Genomic DNA, 18,424 nt, shown 5'->3' on the forward strand with positions numbered 1-18,424 from the left:
GGAAACGGGCCCGGGCGGTCCTAGCGCCACAGCACCCCAGGGAGCACCGACAGATTGCCCACAGGGCTGCGTCTTTCCCTTAAGATGCCACCTTGATCTAGGGAGGTTTTCACCTTGCTTGGGTTGGCTTTGTGGGTAAAGGGATGATATTTTAGAGCCCGGGAGGCCAGTCTGCCATTTCCTAACTGGGAGTGATTTCTAAAATGGACCCCCAGCTGACAGGTTCCTTCGGGGCCCACCATCCAGAGGCCAGCACCAACCTTCCAACACATTGTGAAATCAATAAAAGGACCCAGATTGGAGAACTGAGAGACAGGTGGAACGTGGGCAGCTATGGGGGTAGGGCGCCACAAATGGAATACCAAGATTTTTCAGTAGCCCTTACCCATAAAAGAGTGGTAGGGAGAGGAAGGAATCTAATGCACATTTGTAGAAGAAAAGCCAAAAGGTAAGAAGAACCTGCGTCTTAGGCATGAATTAGGAGAATTTGGGGAAACTGTGCTTGGACAGGATCACTTGCTTCCCCTTGGAAATTCATACAGAAATCGAGTCTCTTATCCACTCGGGCTACATGTGTCTAGAAATTGGACACATTTTTTTTAAAAAAATAAAACGAATTTTGATACAAAAATAAAATAAATTATTTGGAAATACATATGGTTCCTAGGCTGGCCAATTGCATCCTTGATAGAGTCAAAATTAACAGTAGCTGAGGCTGGAACTGGGGAAGTACTTTCTCCTCCACCCATTAGAGATCAGCTTGATGGATGCATCCAAACTAGGATTTATGCATCAGAAGTCCATGTATTGGACTGGTAATCATGACAGGTTATTGGTCTTAGGGAGGTATTTTGGCTTGTCTACGTGTGATCTGTGAAAGGGCAGATATAGCCATTTTCTGGAATGTTCTGGGGCCCCACATGCTGTATTGTGGGAAAATGTACACCCCCCAAGTGGAGGCCCTGGATAGCTGGTGGGTGAGGATTTCTTCCAGGGCCCAGCTTTGGGGGCAGTTGCCCCTTTCATTTTTGCTTTGGTCACTTTAGCCATGGATCACCTGGGAACTAGTGTCAATCCCAAGCCCTCTCCTGGCAGTTCTGTACTCAAACCAGAAAAGATGGATTTGGATAGGTCAAGCAGCAGCCCCTGGGCTTGGTTTCCTTCAACTGTGCTTGGCTCAGCCTTCAACAGACACCTCCAAAAGCCCTGGCAGAGATGGTGGGGGCTGCTGTGAGTTAAGCCAGTGTTTGCATCCATGTCTGCAGTGGCTACAGCCCCTCCCTGCCCCCCCCCCCCAGTCCCAGCCGGCTGCCCTCCTGATTCCGTTGCGGTGGCAATGGATCTGCGTAGTGTGCTGACAGGCACCCATCTCACTGCAGACGCAGGACGGCCATTAGCATGCAGCAGAATGTCCCTGCCACCTGTCAGTCTCTCCCTAGTCTGTGCTTCTCAGGCAAAAGATGGGGGGTGGCAGGAGCCAGAGGGAGAAGGAAGGAGGTGGCCTCCCATCTGAGCTCCCTCTGCACCACTGGGCCTGGCTGCCTCCAGCTAGAGAGAGGGAGACTGGAGCCCAGCCCTGGGGTGCGGATTTGCTGGGTGGTCCTGGGCAGCAGACCTCTGATCCTCAGTGTAATATTCACACTGTATTTTCTTGGGTAAGTTTCCACCACCATGCTTGGAATTCTCTCTTTGGGGTTAAGACAATACTGGTCTCCTTTTCAATGCCAGAATTTCCTTGGACGTGACCTTGGCATCTTGACTCCAGTGCCTTTGTCATTCAAGAAATGGCCCTGAAGGAAAGAGACTCAGAAAAGGGAATGTGGGACTTGGGTGAGAGGAGAGGTTGGAGCCAAAGTCCCCAGTGGAGGCAGGTAAAGTTGCTATGGGAGTGACTGGGGCACAGTTGAAAACAAACTCACCTCCCAGTTTTGCTGAGAGACCAACGGGGGTGATTTCCCCCAGGCCAGGCACATGTCCTGCATTTCTGGGTCCTCCCAGCACCTTCGGAGGTAGCATACAAAGAAGGGGCTCAATTGGTAGCACCTGGATGAACAGTCCTTGGGGGCAGTGCCAGGTGGGCTGGTCCCTGTTTCGTACCTACTCAGTCAGTACTTTGCTGAGCACGGAGGAGTTGGGGATGACCCCTGCTCTCAAGGAGTTCAAAGTACACTGGGGGAGAAGAAGGAACCTTCATTCATTATGGTGTGTGACAGCGATAAGCTCAGGCTGCCCAGAGAGTGCTGGGGCCCAAGGGTACACAAAGGCTTCCTGGAAGATGTCGTGTCCATCTGTGTGTGTGTGGGGGGGGGAGGGGTGTTTGCAAAAATTAAAGTGCCACAGTACAGATGTTCCAAGATGTGAATCTGGAGCCATGCTGAGGCTAGCCCGTGAGCATGTGGTCAGATTGTGCAGGAAACTGTCACTGGGGTGGTCCTGGACGCTAGGGACCAGGGACCAGGGTGGAGCAGGAATCCAGACAGGGCTGCATGCCAGCCTTAAGCAATGGGATGGAGTAGGGATGGAGAGGCCAGGAATGTGCCAGATGGGAGAAGCTTGAATGGCGAAGACCTGGGATCCATTCTAGGGATAGCTGGCCCCTCCTCCCCCAGGAGAGTGAGGGGAGAGAAGCTACAGGGATGAGGCCAGGGCTGGCCAGGAGAAGTTTGGCCAAGGATATCTGTACCTGAGCTGAGAGTGGCCAGTAACCACAGATGACAGGTAAGCGCTTGGAATGTGGCTGGTGTGACTAAAAAACTGAACTCTTAGTTTTAACTAAATTTAAGCAATCAAATTTGAATAATTTAAACTCCATCCAAATGTCCAATAGCACTATTGGTAAGAGTGAGGTGGTGTGAAGTAAAATAAAACCTGCTGGAGGAATAATCATGCAAATATTGAAATTGAGATTACTGCCACCACGGACATGCTTTGGATATACTGTCCTGTGAAAATAAAAGAATTCAAAATTGCATGCAGAGTGATTATGACCGGAAAAACTTCCATGCGTGAGAAAGATGCGTGAGGACAACAGTGTGACAACAGCTATTGTCTTTGGGAGGCAGGATAAATAATGGGACATGTCTATTATTCTTGATGCCTATGCATTATTTTTATGATGGAGGCAAAGCTTACTTTGAATATCTTACCTGTTTATATAAAATATTCTGCAACTGTCTAAAATACATGAAGAAAAATGACTCGGGACAATGCCCATGAATTTCACTCAACTTTGTTTTCCAAATTTGAATTTTGTTCAACGTTAAAGTGTGTCCAAAGAATGGAAATGTAGGCATTTTTGGGGGGTGGGGGGAGGGTATCAGGAATTGAACTCAGAGGCACTGGACCACTGAGCCACGCCCCCAGCCCTGTTTTGTGTTTTATTTAAAGACAGGGTCTCACTGAGTTGCTTAGCATTTGCTTTTGCTGAGGCTGGCTTTGAAGTTGGGATCCTCCTGCCTCAGACTCCTCAGCCACTGGAATTTCAGGTGTGCACCACTGCGGCTGGCAAAATGCAGGCATTTCTTGGCAGCAGTTATTCTACAGGGGCAGCTGTGCTGGCCCCTCCTGTGACAAGCAGTGGCAGTCACTTTGTAGGTATAATAAGTCTGCCCTGGTTGGGCTGAGCCATCCACATGCTTTGTAAGCCCTTGATTGGCACGAAAGGAAAATGAACTTGGAGATGCTGTAAAAAGCCTGGGATTTGGAGTCAGTTGGACCTGGCTTTGAATTCCAGTTTGACAACGAATGTGCTGGATCAGGCAAGTCATTTGAGCCGCCTAAGCCTCAGGTTTCCCACCTGTAAAATAAAATGCAGTAGTCCCCCTTATCCCTGGTTCCGCTTTCCAAGGTTTCAGTTCTCTGACGTTCTCCTGCATGGTCGTTTTTCAATAACCCTCCTTCCGATGAAATGATCATCAGATCAACAGTAGCCTGATCCTATGTCATGATGACATTCAAATAGGCATCGCGTCATCTCACATCATCACAAGAAAGGTAAGGACAGTATATTTTGAGAGCAGAGAGGCCACATTCATATAACTTTTAGTATGTTGTTAAAATTCTGTGTGTGTGGAATGGGGTGGTGGCTCAGTGGTAGAGCGCTCGCCTTGCATGTGTGAAGCCCTGGGTTCGATCCCCAGCACCACATAAAAATAAATAAATTAAATAAAGGTATCGTGTCCATCTACAACTAAAATATATATAAAAAGTTCTGTGCGTGTATGTGGTACTGGGTATTGAACCCAGGGTTTTGTTTTGTTTTTTGGTACTGGGGATTGAATCCAGAGGCGTTTAACTACTGAGGCACATCCCCAGCCCTTTTTTATATTTTATGTAGAGGCAGGATCTCACTGAGTTGCTTAGGGCCTTGCACAATTGCTGAGCCTCTGGGTTTACAGGTATGTGCCACCATGCCTGGCCATGAGACAGGGTCTTGTGAGGTTGACCAGGCTGGCCTCAAATTTGTGATCCTCCTGACTCGGCCCCCAAGTGGCTGGGATTACAGGTGTGCACCACTGTCCCTGGTTAATTCTACTCTATTGTTAATTTCTATTGCTAATCTCTTGTTGTGTGTAATTTATGCATTGGTTTATCATAGGTATGTATGAATGGTGGTGGGGGGAGAAAGCATTTGTGGGGTTTGGTTCTGTCTTCAGTTTCTGACATCCACTGGTAGATCTGGAATAAGTCCCCTGCAAATAGCGGGGTTCCACTTTGCGAGCATGGATGCCCTCCCAAAGGTAGCTGAGGGGCTCCTTTGCCTACCTCCATAATCTGTTTCTTGGCTCCTAGGCATGTATGAACTCAATCTGACCACCGACGGGCCTGCCACTACAGGAGCAGAGGTGACCATCTCAGCCAGCCTGGTGGCCAAGGACAATGGCAGCCTGGCACTGCCCACTGATGCCCATCTCTACCGCTTCCACTGGATCCACACCCCACTTGTGCTCACTGGCAAGATGGAGAGCGATCTCAGCTCGACCATCCGCGTGGTGGGCAACGTGCCTGGGGAGTTCCCCGTCTCTGTCTGGGTCACTGCTGCTGACTGCTGGATGTGCCATCCAGTGGCCAGGAACTTTGTTGTCCTGCCCATCACAGGTGAGGATCTTTCCTGGAATATGAATTTGCCTTCAGGTGTTTGGTGCAGAGAAATACATGCAACCTCAGTAGTATACCAATTATACCCGTGGATTCCTTCTCTATTGTCTGTTGAGTTAAAAGGGGTCAGGAAATACTAATACCCTCTGCAGGCAGAGCTATGCTGAAATAGACACTCACAGCACATATTACTCCTGGAGAATTATTAAAACAATCCTGTGGAGAACAGCTCATCAATATATATATATATTAATGGTTATAAGCTCTTCTTGTCTTGCATTCAGTGATTTGTTATTGATTCTTCTCACTACACCTCTCTCTCTCCCTCTCTCTCTTTCTTTTCTCTCTGTCCAAGAGATTCTGGGCCTTTTGCTCTTTTGCAGCTTATAATCTAATAATAAATTTATATTCAAGAAATAAGCCTCCATTTGGCAATGTTTTGTGTACTCAGATGTTCATTGCAGTAGTGTTTATAAGAAGATATAAAGGAGTTAAGTGGGCAACCGTTAGGGGACTGGTTAAATGTATTGAAATAATGACCCTTACAGTAAGTTTGCAGTGTCATGGGTAAATCTGCATTCTCGTAAAATTACATAGAAAAAAAAAAGCACAGAATTGTAGAACCAATCCAATAAGTTGTATTTTTTCTTATTCATATTCTTTTTATTTTTATTATTATTATTATTTTGGGAGGTACCAGGGATTGAAGTCAGGGGCACTCGACCTCTGAGTCACATCCCCAGCCCTATTTTGTATTTATTTATTTATTTATTTTTTGGGGGGGTACCGAGGATTGAAATCAGGACCACTAAGCCACATCCTCAGCCCTATTTTGTATTTTATTTAGAGACAAGGTCCTACTGAGTTGCTTAGCTCCTTGTTGTTGCTGACTCTGGCTTTGAACACTTTATTCTCCTGCCTCAGCCTCCCAAACTGCTGGGGTTACAGGCCCAGCACCTTAGGTATGGAGATGCAATCTGTAGAATTATGCATTTTTCTAATTTCATCTAACATTTTGAAATGCATTTTCCCTCCAGTATCTTTGGGGGAATTTGTTCCAGAACGCCCATGGATACCAAAATCTGTAGGTGCTCAAGCCCCTTATATAATATAGTTGGTATCTGCACACAAACCACACACATTCTCCTGTATACTTTAAATCGTCTCTAGATGACTTATAATACCCAGAACAATGTAAATGCTATGAAGTGTGAGTCTGTATTGTTTAAAGAATAATGCAAAGGAAAGAAAAATGCCATCCATCAGTAATGATGCATTTTTTCCCCCCAGTATTTTTCTACCAGAGTTGGTTAAACCTGTGGATGCAGAACCCCTGGATACAGACAGCTGACTATATTTCCCCAAAGTTTCTTTCAAAGCCTGAACTTCCCGGGCATCTTTTGTGCCAGGAAGTTCAGGGTCCTGGTGAAAGGGAAACAGGAGTGCAAACTATGTATGTAGCATATATTGTGAGTATCCATACATCAGGGGGATGACGTGGATGCTTGTGTGTTCAGGGACCTGTGAGGTCCCCTCTTCCCGCCCAGCTCTGAAAGCCAGAAGGTCCAGGTAGGGAGAGGCTGCCTTGCTTGCTAACCATGAGCAGCTCCCAGTCTCCTCTTTCCCAGTCCCTCTATGGACTCACCTTTCCTCTGTTTCTCCCAGAGTTCCTCGTGGGGAACATCGTGGTTGCCCAGAACACCTCCCTGCCCTGGCCCAGCTCCTACCTCACCAAGACAGTTCTTAAAGTCTCCTTCCTCCTTCATGACCCAAGCAACTTCTTCAAGACAGCCTCCTTTCTCTACAGCTGGGACTTCGGAGATGGGTAAGTCTTGATGTAGCCTCTTTAACGTCCCAAAGGCATGGGTGGTAGCCGGGGTCTCTTAGTGCCTGCCCTGCTATCCCTCCTGTGCAGAATGCTCCTTACTCATCCACCAAACCTTTCTTGAGCACCTGCTCTGTGTCGGGCCTGGGGTCCCAGGGATATTCATGAACTGGTTGCTGGTCCTGCCTTTGACATGTTGCAGCCCAATAGAGGGGGGCCATCTGTGCCCAGCACAGCCCTTAAGGAAGGTCAAGGTAGGTAGGATTTTTCTTCATTTGATTCTGATGGGCTCCAAGACTAAATAGGGCCTTCTTTATATATTTTGCAAAGGCTCAGGTCTGTAGTGTCTTCCCTGAAAATTTATTCTGGGAGTATTGCAGCATCAAAATATATAAGAAAGAAGGTCCTGTTGGGGAAATTACCCAGAAAGAGGAGAATAAAGGAAAACACACACACACACACACACACACACACACACACCATAGATTTTAATATTCCACACTCTGACTTTGATATTTCAGAGACAACTGAGGTAGCAACAGAGGATTTTCATAACACTGTTTGAATGAAAAAAAATATTGTTTGTTTCTATGCAGAACTTTGGACCTAAAAACAAAATAATGTATGAGTATTTACAAATATGTAAAATAAAATCACATTCTAGAGCCTAAAATGCCAAACATCCCCTAAAAGAAAATGTATAAGCTTCGTGTTCCAATCACAGTACAGACCAGAAGTTCACAAAATTTTTTTTTTTTTTGCTCACAAACCTAATGCACAAAAAGTTGTAGACCAGCTTGGAGGTTAGTGAACTCTAAAATTAGAAGGAATCATCATCCGCAAGGCTGCCCTCACTTCTGAGACTGACTTGCTCAGCTGGAGGGAGCACCGCCCTCTGCAGGAACATCGTCTCTTTTGCTAGAGTTTGAGTCTGATATGTCCCTCAAAGGTCCCCAGCATGTGCTGTTGGGAGGTGGTGGAACCTTTAAAAGGTGGAGCCTAGTGGGAGGTCTTAGGTAATCAGGGGCATGTCCTTGAAGGAGACCATGGGATCCTGCCCCTTCTTCTCTTTTCACCCCATCATGAGTCAAATGGGCCTTTTCTGCTGTGTGCTCCCTCCATGATGTACTGGGCTGCCACGGGCCCAAAGCAGTGGGGCCAACCAGTCATGCTTGTGAGCCAAGAGGAATCTTTTCTCTTTATAAGCTGATCATCTCTGATATTATTTGATACAGTAACAGAACACTGACTAATACAACCTCTGACACCAATTGCAGGTTTGATGATGGAGGGTTCCCAAGACCATGCTAAGGTTGGATAATTGCCCAGAAAGTTTCACATGACCTATTGGTCTCAGAATAATGGTTTAATATTAGATTTCATCATGAGCTATTAGACTCATAGGTATGGTTTAATATGGGATTATGGTCTCACCCTGTGATTCCATTTAACCATAATTACCTCTTTAAAGGCTCTATCTCTAGATATGGTCATACTGGGGGCTAGAGCTGTAGCATATGAATTTAGAGGGGACACAGTTTATTCCATAACAGGGCTCTGTTGCATAGGAATGACTGACTACCCATGTGATTGACCTCAAGCTCCATGTCAAGTGATACCATGTGACTCAAAGCCTCCAACCTAAATGTGTCTACAGCCCTCATTGTGCCTCAAGGGCTTGAGGTCACCCTAAATGTGCCTCAGCCAGGGCTTGAGGTCAGCTGGCCCATTTCACAGATACAGAAACTGAGGCCAGGGAGGGCAGGAGAAGTCCCAACTCACCTCCATTCCTCTGGGTAGGGCTCTGATGTGAATGAAAGGCTGTGTGTACTCCAAGAAGGAAATGGGGGCAGACACTTGGCCTCATGCTGCGCAGGGACAGCTGGCGGGACCTGAGCACTTCTATCTGCCAACCACATGAAGCCTTCACCAATGAAACTCCAACTAGAAGCCCGACCCCCAATGTCCAACTGCAGATCCCTTTTCCTGCCAAGGGCCAGGAAATCCACAGTCCAAGTTTCACCACTCAGTATCGTTAGACTATCCAGAAGGACCCTCAGGCAAACAAAGATACCCCACCAATTTGACATTTTAAAACATGATTCTTGGGGATTGGAAGTTTAGCTCAGTAGTAGATCATGTGCTTAGCATGTTCAGGGAGGGCTCTGTTTTGATCTTAGCATCATCACTATCAACAACAACAACAACAACAACAAAAACCTTTTAGGTCGAAAGAAACTGTGATGAGATAATATTAGAAAATAGTGAGGAGGGGAACATTGTGCATACAAACCTAAGAGAATATCTGTTTCAAGGCTGTAAACAGAGGCAAATGCATAGTCTTAAGTGTTTTCATGATTATTTTTAAGGAAATTGAAGATTAAAAAAATTCAACTCATGGACTTAGAAGGGAAAAAAATATACAAAAAGTGAAAGAATTGACATTTATCAAAATAAAAAAGATAAATTACAAGTAGAAAACCAGAATTGATAAATTCAAAAAAATTTTTTTTTTTTTTTGCAAAAAATGGGGCAGAGAAAATAAAGTGTGGAGATCTCCAGCTATTATTAATTTATTGAAAGGAGAAAGTGTGCATTTACACACGAATTTAAAATCCTATCAAGGATTTGAAAGTAGCGATCACTATGGGTATAGTAATACTATTTTTTTAAAGTGTAAGGTATTATTTTGTTTAATTCAAAACTCCATGCTAATCTATTTTTAAATGATAGTGAATGGAATGATATCCTAGGAAAATGTAAATTACTAGAATGACTTGAAGAGTTATCTCTAAGAACCAACAAGTCAGGTGACTTTATTAGCAAGGTATTTTAGGCTTTCAAAGATCCATTAAATATCCTGTTATGATATAAATTCCTCCAGAGCAGAAACCAAGATAGAGACTCTCTTGATTTAGTCTACAAAACTAACACAGCTCAAACTAGGAAACTACATGCCATTTTTTTTATCTTACATCACTTCATTAAGTTAATAATACACCAGAGTCAACAAGAGTCATGCATGTCTGAAATTGTCACCAAATCCTTTTATCTTCAGAGGAAAGAGACAGCAGTCTTCAGACCCTTACAGAGGTCCAGCCCAAGAGTCACCTCTCCTTCCAAGCTGTAGATTTCATGTGAAAACAGTTGCCCAGTGTATACTCTACCCCATAATGTATCTGTATTTCTTTTTCCTTTTGGTACTGGTGATTGAACCCAGGGGCGCTTAACCACTGAGCCACATCCCCAGACCTTTTTATTTTTTGAGACAGGATCTTGCTAAGTTGCTTAGGATCTTACTAAGTTTCTTTCTTTCTTTTTAAAAAAATTTTTTATAGTTGTAGATGTACAGAATACCTTTATTTTATTTGTTTATTTTTTTGGGGTGCTAAGAATCAAACCCAGTGCCTCACGCATGCTAGGCAAGCGCTCTACCACTGAGCCACAGCCCTGGCCCTGGGTCTTGCTGTTTCTGGGGCTGGTCTTGAACTTGCAATCCTACTGCTTCAGCCTCCCATACTGCTAGGGTTACAGGCATGCCCCACTGTGCCTGGCTCTATCTGTATTTCCTTTAATCAAAATATAACTATGGGGGCTGGGATTGTGGCTCAGCGGTAGAGCGCTCGCCTAGCACGGGTGGGACCTGGGTTCAATCCTCAACACCACATGAAAATAAAGGCATTGTATTATGTCCATCTACACCTAAAAAAATAAATGTTAAAAAAAAAACAAAACATAACTATGGGGGCTGCAGTTGTAGCTCAGTGGTAGAGTGCTTGCCTAGTGTGTGTGAGGCACTGGGTTCGATCCTCAGCACTACATAAAAATGAATAAATAAAATGAAGGTATTGTATCCATCTATAACTAAAATAAATAAATAAATAAATTTATTTAAAAAATCCATGCCAGGCCCGGTGGCGCATGCCTGTAATCCCAGTGGCTTGGGAGGCTGAGGCAGGCAGATCGCAAGTTGAAAGCCAGCCTCAGTAACGGCAAGGCTCTAAGCAACTCAGGGAGACCCTGTGTCTAAATAAAATACAAACTAGGGCTGGGGATGTGGCTCAGTGGTCAATTGCCCCTGAGTTCAATCCCCGATACAAAAAAAAAAAAAAAAGTAACTATGGCCCAAGGTTATGTTATCTTTTGTACAACCTAGTTTGAGAAGCATCAAAGTCAACAGTACTAAAAAAGGAACTGTATTATTTTAGTTCATCATTTTAATATGTCAAAGGGGAGAGATTATGGGATCATCTCTTTAGACATCAAAGAAGTGTTAGAAGGAGCAGGATTGGACGTTCTGTGTGATCTCAGTAAACTGGAACAGGAGTTGCTAGATAGAATCAACACAGACACGGTACCGAGTGGTGAAACTTGGACTGTGGATTTCCTGGCCCTTGGCAGGAAAAGGGATCTGCAGTTGGACATCAGGGGTCGGGCTTCTAGTTGGGGTTTCATTGGTGAAGGTTTCTTGTGGTTGGCGGGTGGAAGTATTGAGGTCCCAACAGCTGTCCCTGTGCAGCATGAGGCCAAGTGTCTGTCCCCTGTTTACTTCTTGGAGGACACACGGCCTTTCATTCACATAAGAGCCCTACCCAGAGGAATGGAAGTGAGGTGGGACCTCTCCTGTCCTCCCTGGCCTCAGTTTCTGTATCTGTGAAATGGGCCAGCGGACCTCATGCCCTGGCTGGCTGGAGGTGGAGGAGTAAGGGGCTGCTGCTGGGATGACCGGTGTCCTCATCAGTAGCCACATGTCACCATCGGCTGCCCCCACTCTGACAAGCCCACGAATCTCCTCTGAGTTATAGGAAGGGGAAAAGACCCTCCATCTTCTTCCTCTCTCCTCCCTGTCCTTCCAGGACCCAGATGGTGACCGAAGACTCCGTGGTCTATTATAACTATTCGATTATTGGAACCTTCACTGTGAAGCTCAAGGTGGTGGCCGAGTGGGAGCAGGCAAAGCCAGACGCCACCAACAGCATTGTGCAGAAGACCGGTGACTTCTCTGCCTCACTGAAGCTGCAGGGTAGGTCCCCGAGGAGCCCTGGACTCCGCTGCCTTCCTGATCACAGTGACCCTCGCTGTCGCTGGCCTGAGCTTGGATGCACATCGCGCCTCCTCATGCCCTACACCCCCTGAGCAGTCTCCACTGGTATCCCCCGCTTAGGCGAGGGCACCCAAGGCTGCATTTGGGGTTCTGAGGCTGCTCAGTGGCAGGGCTGGCATTTGAGCCCAGGTCTTCCTGCTCCTGGAGCCTGATTGTGATCAGACATCTGCTGAGAGCTGGAAGATCCCCTCTGCTCCCTGTTGCCTGATCACATCGACTTCCAGTCGATTTCTTGGTTTTGGATGGTGCTTTTCCCACAGCACAAGTGACAGTTCGGTGGCAGTGAGCAGGAGAGCTGGCCTGCGCCTGCTTCTCTGAATTCCTGTCTCCGAGCTGGCCTCAGCACCTATTGCTGACAGGGGAGGTGTCCTGGACAGACCTGTGACCCTCCCTTGGGACACAGAGGAGAGGAGAGGGTGGGTCTGGGAGCTCCTTGACAGTAGTGCTCAGCTTTTGAGTCTAACGGGGTCCTCTTTCCTTACAGAAACCCTTCGAGGCATCCAGGTTTTGGGGCCCACCATAATTCAGACCTTCCAAAAGATGACAGTGACCTTGAACTTCCTGGGGAGGTGAGTGAACCCTAGAGTGCACTGCCAGTGCCCTGTGACCCTTTTGCACTTTGACAGAGGCTCCATCCCCTGAAGGCCCCAAGTCTGAGGGTTTATGGAAGGATGGTTCCACTCTGCCCCTTAGCTGTGCTCTGGGGACAGCTGTGGGCACAGCTCCTTTCTTGGAGTTCTAGGAATGAGCAACAGACTCCCAGAAAGCCTGCTGCACCCTCTGGCCTCAGGGATCTTGCACCAGCCAGCAGACGTGGGCGGAGTCTGCTTTGCACCAGGCTCTGTTCTGGAAGCTGTTGGGAGAGTGCATAAGAGAGCTGTTACTTCCCGCTGTTTGTCTGCAGCAGCGGACAAGGGGGGACCGGAAACGGAAGTAGATCATCCCAGCAATGTGTCACAAGCAAGCCCCCTCAGGGGACCCAGCAGGGCTCTTGGCCAGAGCAGAACGAGGCTGAGGCTGTAGAAAGTGAGGAGATGTGGAGATGTTGAGTGTGTGTTCTCTACAAAGCTGCCCTAGGGCCACTGAGTGAGAGAGAATGGCAGAGGTCAGTGATCAGGACTCAGCCCTCCGAGCACTCTTGTGCCCACACGGGGACATATCAGAGGTATGCCAGGCCAGGCAGAGTGAGCAAAGTATAGAGAGTAGGAAGCCATTGAGGTTGGCATTTGGCAGCCTTATTTTTTTTTTTTTAGTACTGGGGATCAAAGCCAAGGGTGCTTTTACCACTCAGCTACATCTTTAGCCACTCCCCCATTTAAAAAAAAATTTGAGACAGGGCCTTGCTCAGTTTCTGAGGCTGGCCTTAAATATGCGATCCTCCTGCCTCAGCCTCCCCAGTCACTGGGCAGCCCTGACCTTTGAGGGGCTGTGAGTGTGCTTTCCTCAGGGCCTCCGTGTGTGAGCTGGGAATGTTCTTTTGACATTTCTCCAACAGGCTTGCGTTCTCTAGCGTCCGAGACGGTGCTATGCAGATAAAGCAGACTGGTCACATCCTATTCAAAGGCCTGCTATGCCTTAGATCCTGCTTAAACACCACCTCCTCCAGGAAGTCTCCCCTGACCTCCTAGTTCAGAACGTGGTGCTCCCCCTGTGCTTTGGAAACAAGCTTCCCGTCCCACTGTGCTTCCGGAGCATGCCAGGTTCTGCCTCACTTAGCATTCGGTGCAGGTCTCAGCCCCACTAGCCTGAATCCCCCTGGGGGTCCATGGCTTCTGCATTATCGTGCCCCCCTGGTGTGGAATATGGGATGTTGGGACCAGGATGGCTTGGCGTCCTGTTCTGGAAAGGACATTGAAGTTCATGCCCACCTGGCTCTTCTTGGACTTGGTCTGTGCTTCTTCCTTGCTGATCCTTATCTCAAAACCTGTCCCCTTCCCTTGCAGCCCACCTCTGACCATGTGCTGGCGGCTCAAGCCCGAGTGCCTGCCCCTGGAGGAAGGAGAGTGCCACCCCGTGTCTGTGGCCAGCACAGCTTACAACCTGACCCACACCTTCCGCGATCCTGGGGACTACTGCTTCAGCATCCGGGCTGAGAATGTCATCAGCAAGACACATCAGTATCACAGGATCCAGGTGTGGCCCTCCAGTAAGTGACCCCTCGTCTCCTGCTGCAGCTACAGGCTGACCTTGCCAAGGTCATCAACAACCAACCACACCCTTGTTGACCAACATGGCCAATACCAGCACTACCACTCTACCCTCAGCAACCAACTCTACCAATCTCAGTACCAGCACCCATCCATCTACCAGTACCACCGTCAACACCTGCACCACTAAACAAACCAAGCCAACTGCCACCATTACACACACGCCTAACAATTCTTCCAGCACCGTCATCATCATCATAGGAACAACCCCATCAGTATTCCCACCAGATTGCCTCAGGCATCTCTGCCCCACCCACTTCGGTGAACACCAGTCTGCATGGTGTTTCACCACTGACCACTGGACCAAGACCATTTCTACTGGGCCATCCAGGACCCCTCAATGTCAACTCTCATCACCACCATTGTCAACACCCCTCCCACAGGTTACCAACCACATGTGTCCCTGACATGAACGCTCCTGCACTAAGTGGACCCCCACCATCCCAATGTTCCCTCCTTCTCCCCCACCCCCTGCCCTGGTGCTATTGCCACCACTAAAATCAGCATCCCCCACAGTGACTTTGCCCAGCACTCAGGGCTGTGGTATCTTCCAGGGAGTATGAGTGACCCAGAAAGTGCCAAGTGTGGTTGAGAACTCTGGGACCTCAGGAAAGTGCATCCTTACAAAGAGGGGACAGTAGGATTCTAGGACCTGAGGGGCGGTTTTCAGATGCCCACATGGTTCCATTGTCAATACTACAAAAGGGAAACCAGATCTGGAGCTCAATGTGAATCTGAACACAGGTATCCAGACTCTTGCTCCAGTACTCTTCTGTGGGGGTAGGAGTCTGTCTCGGGGCTTCTGAGCTCATTCCAAACTCTGCCAGCTATGCCTGTCCCCAAGGCTGGCCTTGTAGGTCTATTCAACACTGTCACTGCCTGCTCCAACCTCCCCAGGACCCCCTGAATCCTTGAGAAGATGTAGTGCTCAACTCCAGGCCCTGGCTGACCTGTGGGCCTCACTGGGTGCCTTGGGCTCTGCTGCCTGCAGTCACCTCTGGGTGCTCCCCTAAGTTCTGTGGAGAAGATGGTGGTACAGGAAATCACGCCATATTTTCCTGGAAAACAGAGCCTCATGGCAGAGGGTGGGGGAAGAGTGAGAGGGAACCCGCACTTCCTGATGACCTACTGTGTGCTAGGCACATCCTTGCTTCTTATATTGCTACATCCTCACTGTGGCAGCCTCATCAATGAGCATTAGTGTCAGGTATCCTGGGTAGAGCCAGGAATCAAACCCAAGACTACCTCTGCAGACACTAGGTTCTTTCTACTCTGCCATCTGCTTCCCAGCAATAGACTTGGTGGGTAAACCCAGTACTTCCAGATGGGACAGTTTGCAGCAGAGGTCACAATGCTGCTTAGAGGTTCCCACAACATGGTGCCCCTTCCCCCAAGCAAGTCACCCAGGAGATCAAGGAGGAAGTGGTGATGTCTCTTATGGCTCAGACTTGGGAGTCATGTGTTGCATTCTGTCCTTGGCTGTACACTAGGAGCCGGTCCCTGAGTCCAGCCCAACACTCAAGGATGGGTAATCTATGTTACCCTCTCAGAAGTGACCTGAATAACTTGTGGGCATATTTTAAAACCTCCATGCATCTCAATATGTTTTTTTATCATGTCTTAGATTTGCTCGTTGAGGTTGTGTAGTTGGGATATGTGTACGTAAGATCACTGTTGGAGGTCAGCTCCTCTCCGCGTTATGAGAGCACTACCATTTCAGCAGCAGCTACCCAGCCCCATAACTTGTGCTGTCTCACTCCCAGGCATCCAGCCGGTTGTCTTTGCATTCCCATGTGCCACACTTATCACTGTGATGCTGGCCTTCATCATGTACATGACCCTGCGAAATGCCACTCAGCAGAAGGACATGGTGGAGGTGGGTGCTCAGTAGACTATAAGCTGAACCATTAGCCCCTGCCTGGGAAGGATCTCTGGAGTGGGCCTGGGGAGCCAGCAGGATGCCTGGAGGGGGTTCTGATATTAGAACAAGGCCCTGGGGTTTGGGATGATGTGCCAAAGAGGTATCTACAGATTGGGCAAAATTGGTGAGTTGGTGTCCCACCTGACTTACCTCCTTCTATGCCCACCCTTTGCACAGTATATGTAGTGCCAGACGAGCATGTCTGTGCACATTGCCGCTAGGCTGCTGAGCTTTTAAGGCCACCTAGGGACTCCCAGTGGGTGGTGATTGACCCGTGGGGTTTTGTTCACTATAGGTGGCTGATTTTGACTTTTCCCCCATGTCTGACAAGAACCCGGAGCCGCCCTCTGGGGTCAGGTGCTGCTGCCAGATGTGCTGTGGGCCCTTCTTGCTGGAGACTCCATCTGAGTACCTGGAAATTGTCCGAGAGAACAATGGTCTGCTCCCACCCCTCTACAAGTCTGTCAAAACTTACACTGTGTGAGCGTCCCCTGCCTATCCTGACTCAGTGTTGACCGATTGCCAACTGGGAACTTCAAGGAGAGTGGTGTGCGTCACAGAGCAGGAGGAGTTCATGTGTGGGGGGCAGTTTGCCCAGGCCAGCCATCCCATCTGTATAGTCCAGCTATTGCTGCAAGCCCCTCTCAGTTACCCCACCCCCAGCCACTCTCCCATCTGTACAGTCCAGCTACTGCCATAGCTCTAATCACCCCACCAACCCTCTGCCAAGCGGGACTCTTAACACTTGGCATGTTCCCTTTTGACTTTCCCAGGTGGATCTGGTTACCACTCACCCATTCCTCTCATGTTGGTACATCTACCTTCTTTTAGGAATTCATGCTTCCCTTCCCAGGGCAGCCCGGCTGATGCCAGAGGGCTAGGAAGGAGGTCTCAGGTGACTTAGGATACACAGTGAAAGATCATAGCTGGGTACAATCGCGGAGAGGAATACACACACAGAGAGAGATACGTGTCACATGGGCATCACAGATAATTTGCTCTCTATTTATTTGTTCCACTGCTGGGAGGCACCTGAACTAGAACTGGAACCCAGGTGAAATTTGAACCCCCCCACTCAGCCCTTGTAGCTCCTGGGTCTGGCCTCTCCATTTGTGCTGTGTCTCTGAAGCTCCCTGATCCCATTATGAGGCCATGTTACCCTGACTTTCTTGCTGGGGATGGAGTAGGAGAAGGAAGAACACTTCCGGAGCACAGAATGATTTATAAATTCACCTTCTTTTATTGAGACCCATAAGTTCAATGTCCATTGAGGGAAAACCTTGCAGCAAAAGGAGAGAATGGAGCCAGTGGGGACTTGGGTTCCCAGTGTGTGTGTCTGGAGAGGGTGCACTTTGCCTATCCAGCTGCTCCCAAGGTGACCTTGAGAAGGAAGAAATGGGAGGGTTACAGCCCCCCTCTCCTCCCCTCTAGCCTAGTGACATGGGGGACACAGAACAGGTACCCAGGGAGATGATGATCAGGCCCAGGTGCAACCGTCCAGGTGTGCCAGGGGCAGCCTGCACCTGTTGGGGAGAGAAGGGCAGGACCGTGGGGGTAAGGCTCTGTTGCTGTGACCGTTTGCTCTCAGACTTTCATGCTGAAAATAGCATTCACAATGTCGTGCAGCTCATTCCCATGAAACACTGCCATCGTCCCCAAATAAAGCTTAAGTGCTCTGAATATCGCCAAGCACACCGGGTGTGGCAGAATCTCTTTTTCATGCGTGGATGTTGGGGCCTTGCAAATGGCCAGGGGGGTACTCAGATCCAGTGGGACATCCCATTCTGTTCTGTGGCGATGGGCAATGACTGGAGCTCATTAGGATCCCTGGAGGGGGGGTCCATGTCCTCTGGTGACACAGTCCGGTCTGAGATCCCAGGTGGATGCTAGAGTCTGAGAGGGAATTTAGGCCACCCCTGGGAAGTGGCTGGAAACCCAGATCTCTGGGCACCACTGCACACCTGAATCGGGACCTAGGAAGGGGAGCTGCCCCCTGTTTTCATAAGCCCCAGGGACTGCATAGCATGGGCAAGTGTCAGAACCTCTGGTCTCTGTGATGCTGTCAGTTGGGATGTTCATAGTTAATTGCGGGAGCTCTTGTTCAGTGACAGTTGCATTGAAGAGCTTTGGAGTGGGACCTGGGGTTCTGCATTAACAGGAAGTCCTTGGGTGCTGCTGATGCTGCTGGTCCTCAAACCATACGTATAGCTACAGAGATCTGAGTCTAGATGCTTCCTTTGCTTTGTTCCTTCTGTAAGAGGTTTGGAACT

At 48.3% G+C, this 18,424-nt stretch overlaps 1 protein-coding gene across 2 annotated transcripts; it reads left to right on the forward strand.

Annotated features, from left to right (window-relative positions):
• The first annotated feature begins 3,721 nt into the window (after positions 1-3,721).
• Tmem130 (transmembrane protein 130) lies at positions 3,722-17,849 on the forward strand. 2 transcript variants are annotated; one of them, XM_048785236.1, is made up of 8 exons: positions 3,722-3,993; positions 4,792-5,097; positions 6,763-6,922; positions 11,779-11,945; positions 12,511-12,595; positions 13,970-14,172; positions 15,997-16,109; positions 16,450-17,849. In XM_048785236.1, exons 2-8 carry the CDS (start codon positions 4,794-4,796, stop codon positions 16,636-16,638), a joined length of 1,221 nt encoding a protein of 406 aa, XP_048641193.1. In that variant the 5' UTR covers positions 3,722-3,993; positions 4,792-4,793; the 3' UTR covers positions 16,639-17,849. The 2 variants fall into 2 exon arrangements, with proteins under 2 accessions (XP_048641193.1, XP_015357420.1); XM_015501934.2 differs by lacking the exon at positions 3,722-3,993 and having other exon boundaries at positions 16,486-17,849.
• The last annotated feature ends 575 nt before the right edge of the window (positions 17,850-18,424 follow it).

Source organism: Marmota marmota, unplaced genomic scaffold, assembly GCF_001458135.2.
Source record: "Marmota marmota marmota unplaced genomic scaffold, marMar, whole genome shotgun sequence".
Taxonomy (NCBI): Eukaryota; Metazoa; Chordata; class Mammalia; order Rodentia; family Sciuridae; genus Marmota; species Marmota marmota.